At 37.8% G+C, this 12,014-nt stretch overlaps 1 protein-coding gene across 3 annotated transcripts in view; it reads left to right on the top strand.

Moving 5' to 3' along the window:
* grh (grainy head) overlaps positions 1 to 11,125 on the top strand; it is a 104,932-nt gene extending 93,807 nt beyond the window's left edge. Inside the window, exons 8-15 of one of the 3 annotated variants that reach the window (XM_029309630.2) lie at positions 528 to 696; positions 2,225 to 2,336; positions 2,622 to 2,716; positions 2,941 to 3,111; positions 3,283 to 3,468; positions 4,614 to 4,832; positions 6,468 to 6,532; positions 7,644 to 11,125. In XM_029309630.2, coding sequence (XP_029165463.1) covers positions 528 to 696; positions 2,225 to 2,336; positions 2,622 to 2,716; positions 2,941 to 3,111; positions 3,283 to 3,468; positions 4,614 to 4,832; positions 6,468 to 6,532; positions 7,644 to 7,911 — 1,285 coding nt within the window. In that variant the 3' untranslated portion in view covers positions 7,912 to 11,125. Of the gene's footprint in view, positions 1 to 527; positions 697 to 2,224; positions 2,337 to 2,621; positions 2,717 to 2,940; positions 3,112 to 3,282; positions 3,469 to 4,379; positions 4,833 to 6,467; positions 6,533 to 7,643 lie in introns of all 3 variants that reach the window. The other 2 variants (XM_029309629.2, XM_029309631.2) reach the window with 2 other exon arrangements.
* Positions 11,126 to 12,014: the final 889 nt, after the last annotated feature.

Below are 12,014 nucleotides of genomic sequence, written 5' to 3'. Positions count from 1 at the left end.
GTCGACATCTTCCTTTTTCCACTTCGCGTATTTACGTCAGGTTAGCAACTTTCTTGGGCTACGGATAGTTCGAACCTTTCATTATCGTTCGATTCTTATTAGTCGTTGAAATATTTATACGCGTTCGTTTTTTTTTTTTTTTTCACAATGGCGAACATAATTAATACATCGCTTCTCGTGGTTTTATTTGTAAACCAGTTGTTTTCCAAACAGAGAATATTTGTCTTAACCGACGAAGTGTGAGAATACACATCGGTAGAGAATTAATTGACAATTGCGCGATAATTATTGGCATTGTATATAGCGCATATTGATCAGTTAATTAAACATTCGTTTGCGAGCTCATAACTGTCGTAATTGAGTAAACACGATTCAATCTTGACTATAAGTGTGAAACGACCAACTGCATAATGATCGAGGGAAGGTGGCCACTTAAATATGCAAGTTTTCATACACACACACTCATGCTGGAGCCATGTATATCTATGCATTTTTCATTTGGGGAATCTTATTTGTCTGTCCTTTAGTTTCTCACCTTATGGATTTAAATACCATCTGGAATCACCGATCAGCACGTCGCAGCGCCGCGAGGATGACAGAATAACGTACATCAACAAGGGCCAATTTTATGGTATCACATTAGACTATGTGCCCGACCCTGACAAACCACTTCTCAAAGCAGGACAGACGGTCAAGGTAAGAACAAAAAGCTTAATTACACTGTTTACATATCGATATTTATAGGGTAATATATATATAGATATTGATGTAGATAGACATGCAATTTGAAAGATCAACATTTATTTCTCCGAGAGATGGAGAGATCGGAACTCAATAATATTCAATAAAAATAATTGCTTGAATTTTAATTTTATTTAAATTTATAATTAATCATCTTTTTAAATATAATGTCAGTAGTATTTGGAAGAAAAAAATATAATTAATTATTTGTGTCTGTTCTTCTTCCTTTAAATGACTCTCTTTAAGACTGATGATAGCATTAATTGCGACAACATTATCTAGCATGAAATTATTCAAGTGTTCCATAGCATCGCGTAGTATTTCGTTCGCGTGAATCGAAACGGCAAAATTCGCAAAGATGATCGGTCCATCGAAACCAGAAGAACCCCAGACATGGTCGTTTGTTCTTGCGGCTCTAATTGGCAGCCACATCGCGGCGGGCACCGTTAGCAATTTCCATTCTGATAAAGGTGGTGGATTCTTTTTCCGTTGGCGCAACGAGTTACGACTTTCTCGTTAATTGCTAATCGAACGTCGGGAACGAGGCGTATGGCAGATTCGAACGGTATATATCCGCGTCTTTCGCGTGAGCCTTAAGGGAGATCAGCGAGTAGGTAGGCAGGCAGATAGGTATAAGTGTAACCGCGTAACGCGAACCTCTTATTCACGGGTGTTCCTCTCTCTCTCTCTCTTCCCTGCCTTATTTTGCGCGCCCATATTTCCTCCGGCATACGTCAGTGTATGCAGTTCTTCGCCCATTCACCCGAATCACGAAAAATCCTTCCTCCGTCTCGACTCTCGTTCGCCGCAAGCGGCGAAACGCTCACGCCCGCGTATGTCCGCTCGAGCGTGCGTCTGTCGCGGTTCGTGTGCGTCTCCTTGTATCACGGATATCGATTCAGGTGAACGAAAACGCGAAAGTTAACTTTGCGTATGTCTAAGAATTTTTTACACGTCAGATTAATTATGGAATTAATTATTTCACGTCGCATATTACTATGCGAGGAATTTTAACTTAGGTTTGTTTAAGAAACGTCAAAAGTCGAATTGATAATTATGAAAATTACTGTCTTATTGAAAAATACAAGAAAGATTATAAAAAAGTACTCGATAATGCACGGTTAATATTGATGTTTATATTAATATATATTCAGAATTTATTACACATTAAATTAATTATGAAATTAATTATGAAATTAATTATATCTTGTCACACCATTGCATTGTCGAGGACCTTTAATTTTTATTTTTTTATGAAATGTCAAAAGTCGAATATGCTATATTATCAAAAAATATAAAGGAGATTAGAAATAAAAAAAAGACTCGAATACACGTTTGATATTTATAATAATGTAATTAATATTTCTTTGAAAGTTTTTATCGTCACAAATAAACACCCGAATATTAATAATAGTTAATAATAGTTAATAATTGTCAATTTATTTTGTCATATAGTTAATAATTATTTATCTGTGTTGTACAGAGCGTGGTAATGTTGATGTTTCGAGAAGAGAAGAGTCCGGAGGACGAGATCAAAGCTTGGCAGTTTTGGCATGGCAGACAGCACTCTGTTAAGCAACGGATTCTTGATGCTGGTAAAATAATATAAAAAGATATAAAAGGCAAATATCTGATCGATAATAGTTTTCTTCATGAACACGATGATAATAATTATCGATATTTATGATCGATTAAATTTTTAAATCTCTTATGTTTTTGCGCAAGCTTTCTAATCCGTAACGGATGAACGGTAAGATATTTCATCGTGAACGTTTATATGTGCCCCGTTATTTTAATATCTAAGAGCGTCTCGCGTTAATATTAGTTACCTCATAATCCCCGGCGTGATCTGCGAGTTTCAGAATCATGTCTTGTTACAGACACAAAGAACAGCGTCGGTCTGGTGGGCTGCATAGAGGAAGTCGCGCACAATGCGATTGCCGTTTACTGGAACCCACTCGAATCGTCAGCGAAGGTAGGGAAACGTCGATTCACGTTACGTTTCTTTAAACAATCTGCGCACATATATGCGCCCCGATTCTCTCCCCTGACATATCTCGATTATCGCCCCAGAATCTCGCGCTCCGCGCGCAAATTGTATCGCGTTCGATCGCGCGGCCTTTTTTTAAGCGGAAACATTAATAAAGCAATTCCCGAGTAAGCAGTCACACCGTTGTTACCTGTCCGATTTCTGCGCAGATAAACGTGGCGGTGCAATGTCTCAGTACCGATTTCTCGAGTCAGAAAGGCGTGAAGGGTTTGCCGCTGCATATCCAGGTCGACACGTACGAGGAATCGCCGCCTCACACACATACGTATACGCCGCCATCCCATCGGGGCTACTGTCAAATTAAGGTCTTTTGCGATAAGGTAACCACTCTCGTGCATTTTCGTACGTTTATCTCTTTTTTTCTTCTCTCTCTCTCTCTCTCTCTCTTCCTTCTCTTTTTTTCTCGCATTTGTGATGTAAATAACACGCGATCGCTTCCTGGTCGCAACAACGATCGTCGAAATTAAGTTGAGAGACGTTGCTTACCACAGGGGGCAGAGAGAAAGACCCGGGACGAGGAGAGACGTGCGGCCAAGAGGAAGATGACGGCGACCGGCAGAAAAAAGCTCGACGAGCTTTATCACTCTGTCACGGAGCGCAGCGAGTTTTACTCCATGGTCGATTTGCACAAACCACCGGTGCTGTTCTCGCCACCGGCCGAGCACGCCATCGACAAGGTGACAATTCACTTTTTTCATACGTAATTCAAGCAAATAAGAGTGTCGTCTACAAGAACTCGTCGAGTTCTCATACAGACATAAACTTGATTAAAGATCGTTTCATTAAACGACACTGAATTATATAATTGAATTATATATTGATTGAATTGCGTGACAAGAGATTTCATTATAAGAATACAAAGAAAAATATGAATAAACATTAAACTCTTTTCCTGATTGTAATTTATTAACTTGGATGAAATTGAAGTGTTATCGAAACGCATGTAAAATTAACGAATTTTATTTGTCTTTGAATAAATACGAGTATGCTATATTATCTTAGCATGCGTTAACTAAAATCGATGTAGAAGCTGACCCAAAAAAATCATGTGGCAACCACAATCCTCTGCTCTCACCTCCGCCAGAACCTTGCACTAACCGCAACTCTTGCATCGCAAAGTAACGACGTGGACTTTCTCGGAGACAACCTTTCGAATTTTGCGTTTCAATTCAACGAATCTCTTAGTCTTTTCATTTATCTCACCATGATATGTTACTTATTAATGCAATTTATCAGAATAAATATTATTATACGCTTTCCTATCGCGTAACAATATATGTATCGTGTTATGTATTACAGAGTAAATAAATGATGAAAACACATGACATTATAATTTTACTATCAATGCATTGTTTTTGAAGAGCTTTCAAATTTATCTCTTGCTCCACCTAGTTTCTAGATCTGTTCGCCGTTAATTTGTATCTTTCAAACATCACCTGTTTAAGAAAAAATCCAACGTTGCATTCCAAGATCGCTCCTCATTTCCCAACGCAAAATTCGAAAAGGTTCTCGTCGCCTCGCGAGTAGAGAGAAAAAAGCGAGAGACGCGCAGAAAGAAACAATAAACCTTGTTCTTCTTCCACGACAGTTCTCGACGATGGAGTTGTCGGGCTTCTACGGGGGTGGCGGCGGCGGGGGTGGGGGTGACACCGACACCTCGTCCCTCAGTAATGGTGAAAGTGGAGGATTGAAAGCAGGGGGTAGCAGCCCCTATCCGGCGGCCTGCGGCCGACCGAGTCTGCCGGCCCTCAAGTTCCACAACCACTTTCCACCCGACAATCTCAGTAGCCTGCACGACAAGAAGGACTCGTTGCTGATGCAGGTGCAGGAGCTGCAGGGTTCGGTGCTGCAGGGTGTGCAACAGGCCGGCTTGACAGGCGCGGTGGTATCCAACAATCGGCTCCACTTGCAGCAACAGCCGCCGCATTTGCGTCCGGCCGAAGCCGAGGAGCGTGTGATGCTGTACGTGCGTCAAGAATCGCAGGAAGTCTACACGCCGTTACACGTTACGCCACCGACGGTCCAGGGATTGCTCAATGCTGTAAGAAATATGCTATAAAGATATTTTCCTCTTATACCGCCAACAATTACACGCACAATCGATATTCACGACACACGCAAACATTCTGCGACAGGACGATCTTACGGATCCTTCCAGCTACGAGATGACAGCTCGCGCGATTTACTTTGCTTTTGTACGTTTTTGAAGATACGAAGATTTGAGAGATATATTTATCAAGTTTTTCGAAAGTTATGCAGAAAGGCCAAATATATTCTCGCTGCGTTGTATATAGTGAATTATTAATGTCCGCGATGTGCAGAGGCAATTATTTGTTTTCTAATGAATCATGCGATATAAATTTAATGTTCACTTCTTACTTTATTAAAACGAAGAGTAAATATATATATTAAACGCGTGTAAACAGGAATAATAAATATGCTTTAACTAAAAATATGCGCGTTAACTAAACATTAATACTTGTCACCCGATAGTAAAGTAGATAAAGTAATATTCTTTAAACTCATTCGTATGCCTTGTAGAAATGGAAATGGGAAATGGAAATTTTTTTGTAGTTTTCCATAACACCACAGAGAGATATCGATAACTATACATAAATACGGTAGCTATAACATTTTATGCAAAACACCGGGCGATGTCTCAAATATGCGCAACTGTGGACGTTGATACGTGATTACGTTCACCGGTCAAGTGCTCTAGAAACAGAATAAACGGCAATAATAATGCAACGTGTTATCTCGTTATTCTGATCGTTTCCTGTAATGACCCGGTAAACTCTATCAAGCTTGAAAAAATACGGAAAATAATTAACTATTTCGATTTCACAATCGGTATCACTTTAATCTCGCTTATTCAATCGCACTCGTTTCGAATTCGCGGAAAATTATGCGCTGGGAGAGCAGTAATACAAATATACATATATATTTATTTATGAACACACATATAGTCTCATGTCAGAAATTACTCATGCATGTGAAAGCATACTGCGCCATTAATACCCGCGCGTTCTCACTGGTCCATTCGCTAATTAATATTATTGCGCATGCATCACTGTCCACTGTGTCCAAGATCCTCATTAATATAATATATCAAAAGTGCAAGACGTACGATCATATTATCTTTTTTTCTTTTTATCTCTTTCTTCTTTCCTCTCTCTCTCTCTCTCTCTCTCTCTCTCTCTCTCTCTCTCTCTCTCTCTCTCTCTCTCTCTCTCTCTCTCTCTCTCTCTCTCTCTCTCTCTTTGCGGATGTACAAGAATGTTGGCGACTCTTAAGGATTTGTCGAATGTGATGTAAGAGCGTGTTACATCTGAATCGGCGAAAGAAAAAAGTGGAAAAAAGTACCTTTCCTTCTCTCTTTTCTCTTTTCTGTTTTCGCGTTTTTTACGGAATAGATCGCGTATTTCTATCTCAATCGCGCTCCAATCGACCTCAATCGACTGTAATTTTTTATTCTTTTTCTACTGTATCATCACGTTTCGATCTGTCTTGTCTATCGATTTCGCTCTGTCTTTCTGTCTTTCTCGCTGTCGCGGAAATATTGCGCGTGTCCACCTACGCGTGTCTCGTAAGTACTTTCTCAAATAGGCGGGCGCGATATAAATGGTCCGCAAACCACTATCAAAATTCTAATGTTCTACTTTTTTCTATTTTGCAGATTGAGTCAAAGTACAAAATTGCATCCTCGAGTATTAATAACCTCTATCGCAAAAACACAAAGGGGTAAGTTTAGTAGAGTGTCATCTTTACTTGCATGCACGCCTACGCGATGCATGCCATAACGGTGACATTGCCTGACTCTCTCCGCCTCTGGTTTGGTAGTTTTCTCTCTCTCCCTTTCTCTCTTTTTTCTCTCTCCGTTTTGCCTATGATCGTGCCTCTTTCAAATGTCGGATATGCGTTCCTCTGTGTTGTACGTTTGAATGCATACACATAATTCTGTCTCGTAAAGTGTACGTACTCTCTGTTTGTCAGTCATCTTAACATGCACGCAAATGTCGCTGCACGCTGGATATATCTCGCTTCTATGCAGAATTAATCCACTAATTTATTCTTCACGCTTCTCGTCTTTTGCTTTCCGTTACAAACGCACTGATGCACGTTTGATTGCTTCGTCTAATATCGTCGTGCATCTCGTTCGATTGATTTCTTTTTTCATTTTGTCCATACATTTTTTATACGTTGGTTGCACACGATGACCGTCATTTTCCTTGAAAAAAAATTACTCTTCAATATGTTGTTCCTATTGTAAAAACAAATCCTCTCTACTTTCTTTCTCTCTCTCCCTCTCTCTCTCTCTCTCTCTTTCTTTTTTCTCAAACTATGCGCAGTGCGGTGCAAGAAAATTGTACGATTCATTTTTTTTATTTTAAAATCCACCGCAATAGTACATCATCTCCTTTCGCCGCTACAATACTATGATGATATTTTATGCAGTGGCATTATTTTTCAAACATTTTTCCTCTTTTGTATGATATTAATTTTTCAATGTCGCGCAATTTAATTAGAAGGAAATAAATGTTTCTAAAATATTGAATATTATAAATAAATGAGTGTAATAATGTATCCGATCACAAGACAAAATTCTTGGAAGCTGTTGCGCATAAAAATTTCCTAACGATAATGCGACATGTCGTTAATCGCGCATAACAGAAATTATATGGCAGCTCGTTTGCCAAGCATCATAATGTTATAGCGGCCAAAGTTACCGCGTTGCATGCCAACTCGAATGATTATACGTTCGCCGAGAAATGATACTTATATAGCTTCCGTTCGCGGATCGCCCTCCGCTCCAGAGGAGACTTAACGAGAGCGTCACCCTACCCTGTTGCAGAATTACAGCGAAAATTGACGACGATATGATCCGATATTACGTCGACCAGGACCTGTTCCTGTTGGAGGTGAGCCACTCGCGAATCAATTCAGATCCTGGCAGCGAACATCCGAGCTCGCCGGGAGATCCAGATGATCCGGGCGATTCTCCTTCCACGGCCGCATACGACGTCACCCTCATCGAGCTATCCCATCCTCCGTTGCCACACTCACCCCTCGCCAACTCTACACACGCACACGCACACGTTCACGACAATAGCAACACATGAACTGAATTAGACGAGAGAGAAGTCTACTTTTAATCGTGTAAATATATTTCGCGTAAGTTGCCGAGAACTGATCCTTTCCCTCGAAAGGATCAGCAAGATCTCGTGTCTATCGATAACTGTTAAATAAACAGCGACATTTTTGTATCGCATTTAAAGATTCTTGTACAGTTGACGAATTTACCAAGAAGGATCATCGAGCATCGAGCAACAACGTGCTAATTAACTTTCAGCGAAGACTCGAGAAGAATCACGAAGGATCATTAAAATACCACGGGATCATCGAATTTTCGACATCGAAGACGAATTCAGCGTTTTGTTGTTTCAAAGTAGGTCGCATGTATAATCTTATTATAATATTATAGATAGAATCGAAATGTGTATTTTGTAATATGGCTTGACATAGATTTTTTGGATTTTTTTTTACAAATGTTTCGTTAATAGTTGTCATTTGTATAAGACTTTAAATGGGTCTTTCGGCGTAAATGTACGGGTTTTTCGACTCGAGACTGAAGCAAGTCGAATGTGCAAGAATGTACGCATGACCGTACCCTGACTGTGTGAAAAGCGACTCTATATTATTTGTTTTCTCATCTCGAACAATTTATATCAATTACTAGCTTAGGATATTCCGAAGCGTTGCTGCAAGCGCGAGCGCCATGTAAAGCAATCAAAATTGATTTAAGTATCGCCGGTATATGTTATATATACGTATGACGTATATTGTAGATTTATATATTAAATCGTCTCTATTAATTCGTACATTAGTTAAAGTAACGATTCTTAATTCGTACATTAATAGACTCTTAATTTGCCCGCACGTTTAAAAATAAAAATACGTCGCATCAATAATGCCATCGGCATTAATACCGCGAATTATCACTTTGAAGTCGATAACTCGTATACATCGTGATGCGCGTGCCGTCATTTTACGTTAAATGAATGACCCTCGATATGTGTGTGCGTTAATCAATGACAGAGGCGATCATTGCGTTCTCTGATTCATCTTCTGCATTTCTATTTGATTTTTATCCATAAAGATTTGAACGTTGATTTCGCGCGACAAAATAAAAAAAAATATTAACAATAAGAGAAAAAACCCTCATCAACAGCTCGTAAAAAACCAATCGATATTCTCTTCTTATCTGCCTCGTGTCTCGTTAACGAGACTTTTATAGTCTCTCATTTACGAGCATATTAACGCGCGTACATGAATACATGACGTAATTTCGTAACGTTGCTGTTAAGCAGGATCATTGGCGAGTAAATTCCGACTTAAAGCGCAAATCAACATCGTGTATTTCTGATTTAAAAAAATGAAAAAAAAAAGAATGAATTCACGAAACCAGAGATCGCCTCCTCTTATGCCGCACTCTTCGCCACGTTACGCTCGAGGTATCATCGAGAAGCCACGACTTTTTCTAAGTCTTAAGACTAATAAGAGTAATATAATCACACTGTATACCTGCGTATTCGTAGGATAATCTCCCTATAACACAGCAGCAGTTTGATTCAGACGTTAGATAATAAAATAACGAATTGATATATCTCAGAATTGAGCGATCAATGTTGCTGCGTCTAAGAGATGAAAAAGATCCTTATATTACTAAACGAGAAATCGCTTTCCTGTGACTTTGAAATAAAAGGAAGAAAGTGCCATTATATATTCACATACAGAAATCATCAAGAATTATTCATTCGAGATCTGTGCTAGGATAACACTTAAAAGTAATAAAGGGAAAGATCTTCTTTATTGGATATATAGTACTCCTTATCGGGACCATATTTTCTTTATAATCTCACATACAGTGATTTTAATTTTTCACTCTTGTAATAAAATCATAATATCGTTGGCGCGCGTTAAACGCGCGATTGAAAACGATAGCATTACCAATAACTTGTGGTTATATAGTTTGTAAGCTAAAGTTTGAATAAAATGTGCCACCCCCTCGGTGAAAGCAAGCCATTTGCTAGCTTATATCATAATTAGGCGCGTATGCACACACATAACGCGGAAACATACTCATACATTTTCTTTTATATATATACACACACATTTGTTGTCAATTACATTAGAGATTTTCATTAGAGTAGAATTATCACGATCATGATACTTTTCTCTTGTTTCATGTTAATCATATACATACGTCGATTCATACACCGATATCAAAGCAAGGATCAAAATACGCTTGTAAAATGCTTGTAAAATGCTATTATTACTTATTGAATACTATATTTTGTTACATTTATTACAAATAGCATATAGATTGATTATAATTATTATGGATTCTATTCCAGTACGCGTAGAATATATATATTATAGTTATATTATTATTAATAATATTATTATATTTTTTTTATATACATGAAAATGCGTGTTGTATGGAGTGAGAATGTAAAAAAGAAAGAAGAGCGAGAAATGAGAGAAAGAGTGAAAGAAACGAAAGGAAGAGTGCGTATGAATGAGTCTCTCGGAATGTCTGTGTATGGAAACGTCAAAGAAAGAGAGAGAGAGAGAGAGAGAGAGAGAGCAAGAAAGAATTATATATAGCATTTATAAAATCAATCTACGTTATACACATCTACAAGACCAAGATTGTTGGTTAGCTTTAGTCCATGACATTTTTTTATGTAATCACAACCTTCCCTTTCCGTCAACATTTTCTTCCCATATCCTCTCAATCGCTACCATTGTACGTCGAAACGAGGCGGAACATATGATTCGTTAGTAGAGATAAACACAGCTGTGTCGTCGAGCCATTTTATTATAATAGTATCATCTCATTATTCTTACGATATTATTCTTACGATTATTAATATTATTATTTACATTATGAGAACAGAGAGAGAAAGAGAGCGAGAGAAAGAGAGAGAAAGAGAGAGAAAAAATCGGATGGGTTGACGGATTCTTCGACCATTTCAGCATTGTACTTAAACAACAGTGTAAATGACGACGTGGAATGAGCCCGCGAGTTTTAGATTTTATACTGTTAGAAATAGAGAGATATGCATATAGATAAAAAAGCTATTGTCGGTCGATGAACCGGAGATTGTCGTTATAATTCGGAAATGCGAGAGTTATACAAAAGGACAGAATGCGAGAATGCGTTTTTCTTCCGTTGCGTTGTCTTGCCATCGTGAGATTGTGCCAGAGGTGATATTATATTATTACGATGTTTATTACAACAATAAATATTATATTAGTACGTTTTATAAATCGCTCGTCTTTATTACTGACTTTATTATAGGTAAGTGTTGTACACCATCAAGTTGCTTGGCGGTCATAATTCTTCGTATATCATTAAATATCAACCTGGCAGAATTACGTATGTGAGTAAATGATATTAAAATATATAAAGAATAAGAGAATAGACACATATAAATATCATATGTGCCAATAATTACTTTTTAAAATATTTTTAAAAATTTCATTATATTATGTGTATTATATAAAAGAAAATTAAACATAAGATAATATTAGAAGAATATTATACTACGAAAATAGGAAATAAAGTTCTAATACTCCGAAATAAAAAGGAGGAAAGGAGTGATTATAAAATAAATATTTGTCTTTTCATCTCTATAAATGAAGGATTGACATTCTTTGTTTGTGCGCATTTCAAGAGATTGATATTCATATATGTATCTTTTATATCACGCATCAATCATCTTTCATCTCAGCGTTGTCTTGCGATTTGACGACATATGATCGTTTACTAAGAATTCTCATACAAGCATGATTCCGTGAACATACCTCGTTACATCTACAGAACTGCATGACACATAAGATTAAAAATTTGCGATTATATTAGCATAATATGTCGAAATTTATTCGAGTTTAAAAGCCTTAAACACTTCCTTTTTTACTTAATATGACTACTCACTTTCTTCCATAAAGGCTAATTAACATCGACTATATATTAAAATATGATTGGAAAAATTGAAACATGTACGACAATCCCGGAAAACGATACTCGTCATCGTTGTATCATTTTTCTCATCATTACTCTTACAAAAACAAAGTCGCGGACTTGCTTTGTTGCATTTCGCACTGCGTTAAGGACAGATCGCGAAGCAATGACCGAAGGAAACCTGTTGGCGAGGAA

This window comes from Nylanderia fulva, unplaced genomic scaffold (genome assembly GCF_048542155.1).
Source record: "Nylanderia fulva isolate GAGA-0341 unplaced genomic scaffold, ASM4854215v1 Scaffold40, whole genome shotgun sequence".
Classification (NCBI taxonomy): domain Eukaryota; kingdom Metazoa; phylum Arthropoda; class Insecta; order Hymenoptera; family Formicidae; genus Nylanderia; species Nylanderia fulva.
This window is presented reverse-complemented; position numbering and strand designations above follow the sequence as displayed.